We start from the raw sequence: 13,364 nt of genomic DNA on the forward strand, positions 1-13,364 counted from the left end.
TATCTCTTCCTGGGGGCCATCAGAATCCATTGGAATATGGCTTATGTTCCCATGGATCTAATGAGAGATGATGTATCTGGTTTTTTTGAAAGAAGTGCTGCATCCCCGAAGAAGTGGATGGCAAGAGAAAAAAACACCATAAACTTCTCTCACATAACACTTTTTATTCTGCGTAGGCCGGCGACAGGCGCCAGCTGTGTCATGTTACATTTCGCTCTGATGCCCAGAGTTGTCCGGAAGTGCCCTCTCACTTGCACATATGCTTAGGTTAGAGCATGAGCGAGAGCCCAAGAGAATGTTGAATGCTTTCGGAACAAGTGTACTGACTCTCCCTCTCTCTGCTGCACTCATTCTTATACACCATATGATTCACCAATTCACCAGAAACTAATCACAGGCACTCACATCTGTTCACATAGTATTCCCTATCTTCGTCCCACATGACTTCTTCTCTCATTCACTCTCATTGATCTTTTGGATTCAGTACGGCTCTCAGCTGAGAGAGAATGAGAGACTGAGAGAGCAACCAAGTTCGACCAAGAAGTTCTCTGACGATACTCAGCTACTTCAGTTTCAATTCAGCAACGGATGAAAGCGGTAGTTCAGAAACGTTCTTCCGAATCTGTGTTCTCATCCTACGGATTGACGCTATTTCTTTTGGGGGAAAAACCTGGGTGTCTTGTGCGATTGATTTCCCAAAACCACAATTTACAAAAGAAACACCCCCCGTTTTAACTAAAACCATAAAGTACTCTAATACCGCAAAAGAGTGATTAAATCAAGATTAGTGAAACCCGTTGATGGTGAATCCCAAAGTCCAAGGATTAAGTCAAGTGACGTGGTAGTGAATCTTTGATCATTTTGAGGATTAAGTGATCCAGATCCCGAATATGACAACAGCAAGGCCATCTGATCCAACCTACGCCAAATTAACCGCAGCAGAACTATCTGCACTCTTTCTCAAAGGTAAGACCGCCCCCCCCTATACCCATCCCCCTATCTCATCAGAACCCATAGAGAAAAATCATATTGAGAATCTTGTGTGACAGAGGTATTCATAGCTGAGGCGAGAAAGATTAATACCGCCTGAGGAATGAATTAATTTCAATGATCCATTTCATTTGGACGGCATATGACCCCATCCACCCATCTTTCACTCCTGCACCCACGTGAGATTTCGTGTGAAAATTCTTTCTTAGCTCCGACGATTGATAAAGAAGAAAAAAAAACGAGCCCGAACCTGTGACCACAAGAGCCTTGCGGGATGGCAAAGAGATGAGACCCATAAATCCATCTTCTTGCGTGAAGTGATTCGAATAAATTTACTGTGAAAAGGAGCAAGAGTCGAACAGATTGCTTTTATGCTGATGATGGTCAGAGTTGGGATGGTCTTTTTTTTATACCTCCAAGTTGTAGAAAATTGAGTTATTTGAGATTTAGGATATTTTTGCATTTTGCAATAAAGTTCGACTGGATTTTATTGGAAATTTTACCATTTCTCAGAAGGTCATTTGCATATCCCTTATTACCCTTACAGGTTTAATGGTTTATTGCTTTAAGATCTTTCACGACAAACTTTTCTAAATATTTTGACAACCCAAGTGGTGATCTGAAAATGCAATATTGCCTGGTTTGAAATTTAAAAAAAATAATAAATATCCAAAAAGTGCAGTGTAATACGGGCTTCAGGCTTGAGACTTAAACTCATTAGTGAAGCTGCTAAATCTTAAGAGCCTAAATCGGTCTTCAGATTTAAGGTTTAGCCAGGGACCTCTCAACATTTCATTTTTCCATACGTTTTTGCACAGAAGCACTGAAGACTATTGGCAAGTTTTTTCCTAAAGAGAATTGACTTATAAGTTTGATATATTTCGAAATCGTGCACTAAAAGCTATCTAAAAATATATATTTCATAATGCTCGCCGAAATAGTACAAGAACTAAGAGAAAATTTCTTTAAGTCGCGGTGCAATAGCTGCAACGTTTTTACAAGGAAAAGTGAAAAATATCTTCACTTTTTATTAGGCTTGATGGGCCCCTGGTTTAGCGCAGTTCCCGAAGGTCTCTAAATCCTAAACAGTAACAAATTTTGTTGGTTGTCTTTTCAGAATTTAATAAATCTTTTGGCCTTTATAATCCAATCCTAAATTATATTTTCCAAATAATCTTGATTTTGTAAAATTAGAGCACTTATGCCAAGTGGCTAATACGGGTTTCAGACCTAAGGCTTAGCCATATGGCTTAACATCTGCAATTTCTTATCAATCAAGAATTTTTAGACAATTTGAACTTAAAATTGGATTATTAAAGAGAAATGATCAATTACATTCAGAAAAACCAATAAAATCAATTGCTCTTTAGGATTTTAAGACCTTCGGGAACTGGGCTAAGCCTCTAGTATGAAGACCGCTTAAGTCTCAGGTCTGAAGCCCGTATAAAGTCAGAAATAGACTAAGGCTGATCCTCAAGAATATTTACTTGAGAAAATTTCCCAGTAAACTGTTGTGCACTAAGGGCTTTGAATCACCGATAAGAGGTCCTTTATATAAATTTCCTTCACCTAATCAAAGACTATTAGATTAATATTAAGATTAAGAGTTTAAAATCGAATTTTGAGAGTCGCAATGGTTCAAATCATGTACTGAACCTAATGCCTGAAGAGACCTCAACTCTACAAGACCTTGAATTCTAGAATTAAGATAAGGGTTCTTCCAAAAGACGGTTTCCATTTCCGAATCTGATAATTCCTGTCCGTTCTTCTGAGTGAGCGTTAGGCCTGAACCCGACTATCCTCTGTACATGGGCTTCTGACCATTCACTGGTAAAAATAAAATGGTCAAAATGATCCAACCCTGTCCCTGTTTTGACACTTATTAACCTCCGGGAAAAGCGAACAAAAACAGTGATAAAGTCATCTATGATGTTCGCTAAGATGAGAGAAATATAATATCAGTAATATGTTCGTGATAAAACATAATCTAACGTGATAAATTTGCATACAAAATTTCAAGAGACACTAGTGATCCTTTCAAAGGTTCAAATATGATCCATTCTTTTGAAAAGGATGGAGTATAATCTAATTTGATCCTTTCATTTTTACCAGTGTTCTTAATCAACGTTACTACGCTAAGTATCGTAAATTAAGTACAGCGATATAGCAGGGGCTTCCTTCGAAGCTTGGCAGTATCACTCATAGGAGTGCTTAAAACTGGGTAGTTTTCAGATTTATGTTATGTTATTTATTTATTTTTATGTTAGTAATTGTGAGTTAGTGAAAATTGTTTAACTGCGTAGGCTTTCGGTCATGATAGGCCTACGGCCTGAGACCTGGTTATAGAGAGGGATATGTGGGGATATATTTATAAAAAAAAAAGCAGGGGCTTAAAAACCCTCCGAAAAATCGGTACAGCGGTCCAATAAGCTAACCTGAATATGAATACTTAAACTTATCAATCTTAAGAAATAATTGTTTAAAAGACCAAGTTCAATCCCACCTTAACCTTAAACTGAATTTCGGTTTAACTGTTCTCATTTAAATCAAACTGTTTTTGATCTCAAAATTTAAAAAAAAATTCATTGAAATTAGACACGAAGCTGAAACTATTACAATTTTGTATATAAGTACTTAGATATGAATAATTACCCAAACCTAGGTCTCGAATAATTCAAGTTCTTAAGCCAAAATTAAAAATAATGCCTAAAAATGCAATAACGCCTAAATCTTTGCGTAAATTAATTATTTTTAGTTCTTAAAATAGTATCTTGTAAATACTTTTAACAAACAATATTACAAGGCTCTTGTTTCAAGGAGTTTTAAAAAGATTTAATTATTCCGTGTAAAATTAAGATTTAAATAATTTCGGTTGTCCTAATAACGCCTAAAATTTACAATAATGACTAAATGTTTTTTTCTACTTGAAATAGACAAAATAATACGAAAAAATTGATAACTTTGAGCAGAATTCTCTACCCCAAACCCATTGTAAAGAATAATAATACATGTCAAAGCCCATCCCTAGGATTATTCATTCTGAGGAGTAAGGGATGATCCCAAGAGTTAGAATCTCTCGATTATAGCTCTCGGGCTAAATGTGTGAATATTAATCTCATTCCTCATGACAAGTGTCTTGTGTAAATCGTCATGAGGTGATTCGTTATGAAATTAGCAAATTCTAAATCATCATCCGTGGCCAGATTCTATTAGGCGCGATATTTTATGGTACAGTCCACGCGTAAATGATGGGAGCATCTTCTAACTCAGACACTGTCCACAATTTAATGTTTTTTTCTTTCTGAGAAAATTAATGTTTACTTTCGCGAGACACCCGTTGGTACGTTTTTTTTTTTTGAACAGCCCCAACAATTGAAGCAAATATTTCAACAATTCTGACAAGGCGTGAATCGTGAGATGAAGACGTGACTCATAAAATTATTAATTTTTGCACGGAATCTTGCACCTGTGACTTAGTGATGCTCCAACGGGCTTTCAACATCTCTCTTTGCCCATGAACACCATGCGTAAGACTATTCTCAGTGTGACGAATAATTTGCAAGAATTGCCAAGTCTAGCATTGAACAGAGTCACTCAGTCTTATCTTGTGGCATAATTAGAATTTCCTTCCAACCTCATCTCATTCCGCGTTGAATGACACTCTTCACCTCGATGGACATCTCTCTCTGCCATGAGATTTTCACACACAAAACTTCCTCGAACTCATTGTCATTTCAAGGGAACTTGTAGACAGATTCTTTTCTTGAGAATCTCACAAAAAATATTGTCATCAACTTCCTTAGCGCCATTCTGACCACAAGATCAACCTCATTTACTGGCTAACACATGGGTGAAAAGCCACAATTTGTCTTGCGACAAATTGCTTAATTGTAGATAAATTGATAATTGGGTGTAATTGTTCAGGTGCACATTTCTAACTTTCTTGCACAATTGTTTTCTACTTAGAATTGTGAGTGGAAATTGTTGTTTTCTCTTTTAACTAGTTCTAAAGGCAGTTATTTGATTAATACCTAAAAATTACAACAATGCCTAATTTATTTTAGTCCATATCGCTAGAACAAAAAAAATATATGTAATAACAGGGGGGTGACATTACCTCTGAAAAATGCGACCAGTTTTAGTATACATTTTTCCCTGTTTTCGTACACGTTTCACGAGATATCTCCAAAACTACGTAGGTTGCCAATTTGGGGTTTTCGGTTGCCTTTTCATTTTTAAATTAGCTTTTAATTTGCATTAGTATTATTTGCTATATCATTAAACAATGACAGAAAACATCTAATAAACTCAAAAGTTTTTTCGGCGCGCTAGAAACATATAAATGCCCAAATATCTAATAATGCCTAAACTTATATATACGATAAAATACTATATTCATAATTTTACAATTAGAAATATCATCCAGGAAAAATTGTTTGAGATGTAAGCTACACAATACTGTCACTTCTCTGTTTGACATTTTATTCTTAGGCATTAATGTTAGTTTTTAGGCATCATTACGAAGTTTGCCGTTTAATGCATGACAATTACTATGTAAGTTGTTTGTGCCATTATCGAACCTCAAATTTTCTTTGCCAGATATTATTTAAAAATAGTGGTGTTATTAAAGTGTTTAGGCAATAGTATCAGTTTTTAGGCATTGATGCAAACTGTGTCATTTTGTAAATAAGTTATTTGCATCATTACCAAACCCCAAATTTTCTTTACCAGATGTTTTTAAGAACTACATCATATTGAAGTGCTTAGGTGTTAATATTAATTTTTAGGCATTATTCCGAAACCTACCGTTTACTGCATGTCAAAGTGTAGGAAAGTTGTTTGTAACATTATCGAACCCCATTTTTTTGCTAGATTGAATTTAGGAATATATGACATTAGAATTCTTAGGCGTTAATGTCAGTTTTTAGGCATTAATTATTACGAAGCGTGCCATCTAGAACTAGTCACTTTGAAAGGAAATTATTGCGGCATTATCAAACCCAAAAATTTCTTATATCAGTTTTATTAAAGTACTATATGATATTAAAATGTTTAGGCGTTAATATCAGGTTTTCGGCGTTGTTTGTTACGAACTGTGCCATTTGCAGTTTGCCACTTTGTAAGTAAGTCGCATGTTCTATTTACGAATCCCAAATTTTCTTTGCAGTGTATTACTTAAGGACTATGTAACATTATAACGCTTAGGCGTTAACATCAGTTTTTAGGCATTAAATGTTATTAATTGTCCTGTCTGCAGCTTGTCACTTTGTATAAAATAAGTCGTCTTTGTCGTTATCAAACCACAAATTCACTACTAGGTGTCTTTAAGAACTACGTAATATTAACACGTTTAGGCGTTAATGTTAATTTTTAGGTATTGTTACAAAGAGTTCCGTTTGTGGCTTGCCACTTTAGTAAGTAAGTCACTTATGGTATTATTAAACCAGAAATTCTCTATACTACGTGTTATTTAGGGATTATATGACATGAAAATGCTTAGGCTTTAATATCAGTTTTTAGGCATTGTTACGAAGTGTTCTTTCTGCGGCTTGCGAATTTATAAGTAAATCGTTTGTGTCATTATCAGAACCCAAATTCTATTCTGAATTCTTTATGCAACACTTTCTTTAAGAATATCATCATCAATGTTTAGGCGTTGATGTCATTTTTAGGCATTGTAGTCAAATCTTAGATACATTTTATATTATTATGTAAAATTTGGTGCAATAATCCTTGTATTCATGATTAGGATAAGCAATAGTATTGTTTCCCATGCAAGTACGACATATACTTTTAGGCGTTAATAACAAACTTTAGGCGTTGTTGCTAAGAGTAACGGTTACATTTTTCAAATTTGTCTCATTTGCAGAGTGTTTAACAATGCACAATGACACTTTGAGCTTAGACATTAATGCTACATTTTAGGCATTGTTGCTAAAGATGGTGAATACGGGTTGTTTATTCAAAAATGTTGTAGATAACCGTTATTTGAGCACTAGGTCAGCCTCTTACCGGATGACCCTCACAATATTGGTCAATTTATTGGGAATAGTAAGTAGCCTTTTGTGTTTAAGCATTAACCACCCACATTGAGGTGGTTGACACATGGCTGTCAATGGCCATTCTCTCTTCCTCAAGATCATTGTTCGATGAATTTGGCCATGTTTGGCGTGTGTCTGCTAAAAGCGTGAAATGTGCCAAAAAATCACATACGAAACCTTCGTATTTGGAATGCATTGAGATAAATGAGTCACTAAAGTCATAAAAGTGGCGTCGGTGGAGGATATTTGCTATTTTGTCAGTAGCAGAAAGGACATTGTGGAAGAATACACTGAGGGTATATAGGGGTATGTCCTCAAAAGTATCTTCCCCATTCCTCTAGCATCTGAGGAATTGCTGAAGCCACATGGCGCCAACATAAATACCAGGGAATTCTTATGCTTTCCCACTCAGTTGTACCGTGAAAATGATGGTGAAAAGCGCGCGCACAGCAATGAAATTTAATCTGGGAGCTGTGAGTGAAGGAACCACTTGAGGAAAACATCCCTAGAGCTGAGGAATTGGGTGAGGGTACCACTTTTCCATCTCATGGAAATGATAACATGAGATAATGGAGTGTGCACCGTGTGTTAGCACGGTGTCACTTTGCCCAGGGATAAGACACCAGAGAAAAAAGTTGCGACCAACAGCAGAAAAATTGAATACATATCCATAATAGATGAGTGGCTCATTTGCATGTGGCGCCAATAAAATATAAATTTCGGTATGCAGACGGAATAGTAATTCGATGAAAGAGGCCGTGATTGTGGAGGAAGTGGCAAGACAAAACATAAACCACCTCCGCCGCCAATTCCCGGAGGTTCATTCTTTTCTTTTTTTTTGCTAACCAATGCGTTCCAAGGAAATTCAACTAAATGCCTCTTTGCCACCTGCTGAATAATTTGAACCAATTGCGAGGGAGCAAATGGGTTACTTCCGAAGAAGAGGAAAACTGAGCTTTTTTTTCTTGTACTACCCTAAGGAAAGCAATACAATTTCCTCTGGCGAGAGGAAAAAAAAGTAAATTGAGCTCTTGACTTAGAAAACTGCTTTTTAATTTATCATCCAGAGACCAAAAGGGGAAGTTTTTCTAAGAAGTGATTTGTTGCAAGAAAAATCCCTGTGCAGAGATCAATGTTTACACCTGTGTTTTTCATTTTCATAAATAACAAACAAGAGAAGCCTTTTGAAGATGTTTGAATGATTTCAAGGAATATTTTGTGTACAAACAATTGATGAATTCTGAAAAGCATTTCATCAAAACAAGGAAATTGTTCCATGGGGGGTTTGTTTACGCATAAAATCCACCCTACCGTCAAACTAATTCAGCTTGAGATCTAGGACACACCTTCATTCAAGCCAAGATGGTCATGTTAATACTAAATCATTATTTAAGATGCTCTAAATGTCAGAACTAAATATCTAAAACGTTTAGTACCTTAAATATTCAGAACAGAGAAAAACGCCTAAATTTGGGCATTGTTGAAATTTTAGGCTTATTTTATTATTTTTATTCAATATTCATTATTTATTGTGCTTACACTCGAGTACTTTTAATTAACGTTTTGCGTTTTGCGGCCACCGCCGTCTTATACGGGCTTCAGACCTAAGTCTTAGCCATATGGCTTATCTACTCTAATTTCTTATCAAACAGAGTTTTTTGAAAAATTATATTCAGAATTAAATTATTAAAGATAAATGACCTATTAAGTTTTAAAAAGCATTAAAATCGCTCGGTATATAAGATTTTGAGACCTTCGGGAACTGGGTTAAACCTCTGGTCTGAAGACCGCTTTAGCGTTGATGACCAACCACCGGTGTGAAAACGGTGGGAGACTCCTTGACAGGGTGTATATGCCAATCATCTATAGGGCAGACTGGGGCAAAACTTGTCAAAACGCATATTTTATTCTTTCACGAGCTCTGAGGAAACTTAAACGTTTTATAATGAGCATATTCTTATAGAAAATTTACTGCTCTACAACATTGCAGAAGACTATTTTCCTCTATCTCGAAAGAAATGTGATTTTCGAATCATTTTCTAAAAGTCGATTTTGTGGAGATATTCTCAAAATTTCTGGGGCAAATTTTGTCAGTCTTCGGATAATTTGTGACGTTATATTCTCACAAACATTAAAAATATCAAATAGACATATTCTTATAGGAAATTTATTCCTCTACAACTTTTTCGAAGATAATTTTTCTCTATCTTAACGAGAAATGTGCTTAAATTGAGCTAATCAGTATTGATATTTTCTGTAAGCCAAATATTCCAAAATTCCTCGAATCCCTGGAAACTTTGTAAGTTTAAGAAGGTTCATGAAGGCTATCTATAATAAAAATTTCAAGCCTCAGTCTCTTTTATTTTAGAAAATAGTTAATATTGAAATTTCCGTTTTGACGAATTTTGCCCCAGTTTCCCCTAGGATGCATAATTTTACATGTGACATAATTTTTTACATGACCATTCATTGTTTAGCAACTATTTGAAGAGACCTACATTTAGGCATTATTCTATTTATAAGCCTTGATTTTTTTTTCAAAACACTAAATCAAATACGCCATGTAGTGTTATGAGTAATATTATCTTTAATAAAAACATTTTAGGCATTATTGCGACTTTAGAAGAGTTGACATTAATGCCTAAATTGCATTAATTGACATTAATGCCTAATTAATTGACATTAATGCCTAAACACTTTAAGGAAACATCTTACCTATCTATATTACTGTTTAAAAAATATATAAAAAAAAGAAAATAATTAATGGGAAGGTTGGCAATATATATAAAAGCCCAATCGATAAGTTTATCAATGAAAATTCGTCGTTAGTATCCATCATATTCTACAATATCCCTTGAAGAGTGGCATCAATACCCAAACACTATGACAGATACCGATAATTATCAATTGTTTTTATTCTCTAATCAAATAAAATTTAATTCAACCCTTTTTTGAAGTAATCTGCACTTCAAAAAAGTCACAATCAAAATCGCCTAAAAAGTAATAATGACTAAAAATTAGTGCTGTTAGTTCCAGGTTTAGAAATATATTTTTAAAAAAATCAGAAGTTCAATTTTCTAAAAGAGCAGTTACAAAGACATAAATACCTAAATTCCTGCCAAACTCAAAGCAACAATACCTAAAATAATGCTAAAATAGTTCACATGAATTCAAAGGGGAAAATTGTATATCTCATCAATAATGCTTAAAACGTAACATTAATACCTAATTAATTTTTTATAGACTTAATATAATTTCAATACTATTTCAAAAAAGAATGTGGCGTATACCTTCTTTTATTTAATATTTTAGGATTTTCAAAGCCTTTTTATAGAATAATGCCTAAATTTAGGTATTTTCCAATGTATTGTTACATGTATATATACACAGCTCTCTCCGTTATCCGGCACTTCGAAATCCGGCTGACAGTTGCCAAACACTGAAGGTTCATGAATTAAAACTTTTTTTTACTAAGTATGCAGCTTGTCCAGCATGAATTAGAATGTTATTATATTTTTACTTTATCAAAGCTCTTGATACTGTGGTACAAAATATTGTAAATAAATAATTTCACACAGTGCAAAATAGAAAAACCGTTAATCAGATTCAAAAAACCCAAATGTCATTTTGTCCCCCCGTCTGCCGGATATCGAAGAGAGCTGTGTAAACCTAAAAGCTCAATAATGCCCAAATTTAGGCGTTTTCTCTGTTTTGGATATTTAAGATATAAAAAACTAAATATTGTAAATAAATTAATAATAGTAATCTCACTAATGGAATTAGTTCAAAACTCAGAATCCTTCGATTCTTATTTTAATAATACCCAAAAAACATTATTGCCTAAAAAATGGAATGATTTTCTATTTTATATAAACGAAATAAAAAATGGTATATATCAGATTATTCATTATGAGGGACTGTAGGCATGCTTCGCACAGAGTGAATCTTCAAACGATGCGAATTTTCTCTTTGTTTGCAGAAAGCTGACCTACCATTTCTCATTTCGTTTCATGAGCTTAATTATGATCTATCTTATGGCTAAGAAATGACGAACTTGCAAACAAAGAGAAAATTTGCGTTGCTTAAAGGTTCACTCTGTGCGAACCATGCCAACATTTCCCTAATCAATGTTTTAGCACTTTGTTCAATACGTTTTAACTTTTAACCAAAGTACTTTACTATGTCCTAAAACTTTTCATTTACGCCTAAACGTAAAACCGCTAAGTATTTAGAGATTTTTGCAAAGGAAAGTTACATTTATCACATTCTAAGTCCCCTTGCGATATCACATCCGACTAAATCCCTCCGACTTGGCATCAATTTCTCTGCGGGGGTGGAAGATACATTGACCATCTGGAGAGTTCAGCAAAAGTGACTCATATCCAAGATGCGCATCGTCATGAAAGAGTCGCCCCAAAACATTTGAGCAAGTCGATTATTTATGATAATTAATGATATTGGAAAGTCTCGAAGGAGGAGAGATATTCAGCCCAGAAGCTTAAGGGGACGGGAGAAGCATGAATAGGAATTCGTCAGAGATCGAAGAGCAAACAAGATGAGGAAAATCCCCCCAAAGAAACTCCATAATTTCTGTCTTTTACGACTTGTGCGCGGGGTCAAATGTGGAAGTTGAGGAAAAATGTTAATTGCCGTCATTGAAGATGAAGAAAATGTCTCCCAGATGCTCTCACACTTTTCCATCTGACACAAGATGTGGTGTATTTTTGGAGCTCAGACTCAGAGTGAGGCTTCTGCCTATTTTTTTTTGCTCAGGGGGGACAACTCGGTAGCATATGCACTTTCCAAATGATCTATTTTATGGTACACCAATCACCTCGATTTTATTTTACCGAAAGTAAAGGGGAAAAAGAATTTTAACAGCAGCCTCCATTTGGGATTTTCACGGGAAATCACAACAAAAATAGAAGGAATCTCACGATGGTTTTTCTTCAAAATACTCTTGTGGAAATTTTCCTGCTGAATTTTAACGCTTTTCAGTCGTAAAAGAAAATTTACGCTCTTTACCCCATTCACACAAGTTTCAAATTGTCGCTTGAAATTTGAATAGACATTGTAGCAGATATTGAACTAAAATGATTTAAAGAGACATCAAAGCATTTTATTAAACAATAACTTTAAATTAAACAATTTTCAGAATGGAAAATTTGAGGCAATAATAGAATCTTAACGGCTTAAAGTTTAATTACCGAAATTTATGTTCCATAGTTATTTATAAATTATGCCTAAAATTAGGCATTGTTGCACTTTTAAGGCACTGATGGAATATTTCTTATTTGCGGATTCATGATGATTTTATCTCGACAGAAGCATTTCGAATCATTATTCTCTCATTATACCATTATCCTACTGCACATTACGACATTTTTATTTTTAGGCATTTATTGATTCTTAAGAAAAGATGAGTTTTCCGCAACATAGCTGCCCGATCTTAAATAAATTTTAGCTTTATTTTATTGCTAATTTACTAGCACTTTAGATTACTTACTTAAAACGTTTTTTCTGGTTTTTAAATTTAGGCATTAATGTAAATTTTGGGCATTTATAAAGTAAAGGTATGGAGCATATTATTCTTTAGATTTTCAATTCACATTTTAAGTAAAGATTTTCAATTTATAATTACACAATTATAGAATTCTCAATAATCACCAATCTATTTAGGCAATATTGAGTTATTAGGCATTTATGAATTTTAAACTTAAGAACAAACAACTTTTTATTTCCCTTATCTATTATTATTATTTATAATTAATTTTTAAGACCATTTAGGGTAAAGTGATATAAGTTGGACATAGTGTTACAAGTTGGACATGGCTTTTTTCTTGATAAATACAGTACATAATTTGCTTTTAAGCAGAAGGAACCAAATTATAAAACCAAAGCATAATTTATAACAAGCGATAATTTATAACTTAAGATTTAGGCATTGTTTCCGGTTTTTTGGCGTTTACTAATAAACAAATGTGGAAGAAAACTATTTTCATTCCATACACATTTTAGTGAAATCTTCAACATTTTTTAGATGCTTAAAGACACCCGGGCACTCTAAACTAACTCATCGCTTAACGTAGATTTAGGCATTGTTCCTTCTTAGGCATTTATCAGATCTATTTTAAGATTAAGTCCGGTATTGTGTAAGCATTATTAATTTCCTTAGGAATATTATTCGTTTATAAAACTCTAGAATAATTATCACTTAGAATTTGGTTTAGGCGTTATTACATTTTTAGGCGTTTATGTATTTTAAACTTCAGATAAGCAATGAACCACGGTCTAAACTTAGGCGGTATTCTGTTTTGATAAATTTCAATGACT

General features: G+C 34.2%; 1 protein-coding gene across 1 annotated transcript in view; it reads left to right on the forward strand.

Annotated features, from left to right (window-relative positions):
• Positions 1-572: 572 nt before the first annotated feature.
• LOC129807735 (transcription factor atoh8) overlaps positions 573-13,364 on the forward strand; it is a 31,446-nt gene continuing 18,654 nt past the window's right edge. Inside the window, exon 1 of the mRNA XM_055857187.1 lies at positions 573-966. Within this exon, the coding sequence (XP_055713162.1) occupies positions 891-966 (76 nt within the window). The 5' untranslated portion in view covers positions 573-890. The remainder of the gene's footprint in view (positions 967-13,364) is intronic.

The sequence above is a fragment of the Phlebotomus papatasi genome, chromosome 3 (genome assembly GCF_024763615.1).
Source record: "Phlebotomus papatasi isolate M1 chromosome 3, Ppap_2.1, whole genome shotgun sequence".
In the NCBI taxonomy this organism is placed as follows: Eukaryota; Metazoa; Arthropoda; class Insecta; order Diptera; family Psychodidae; genus Phlebotomus; species Phlebotomus papatasi.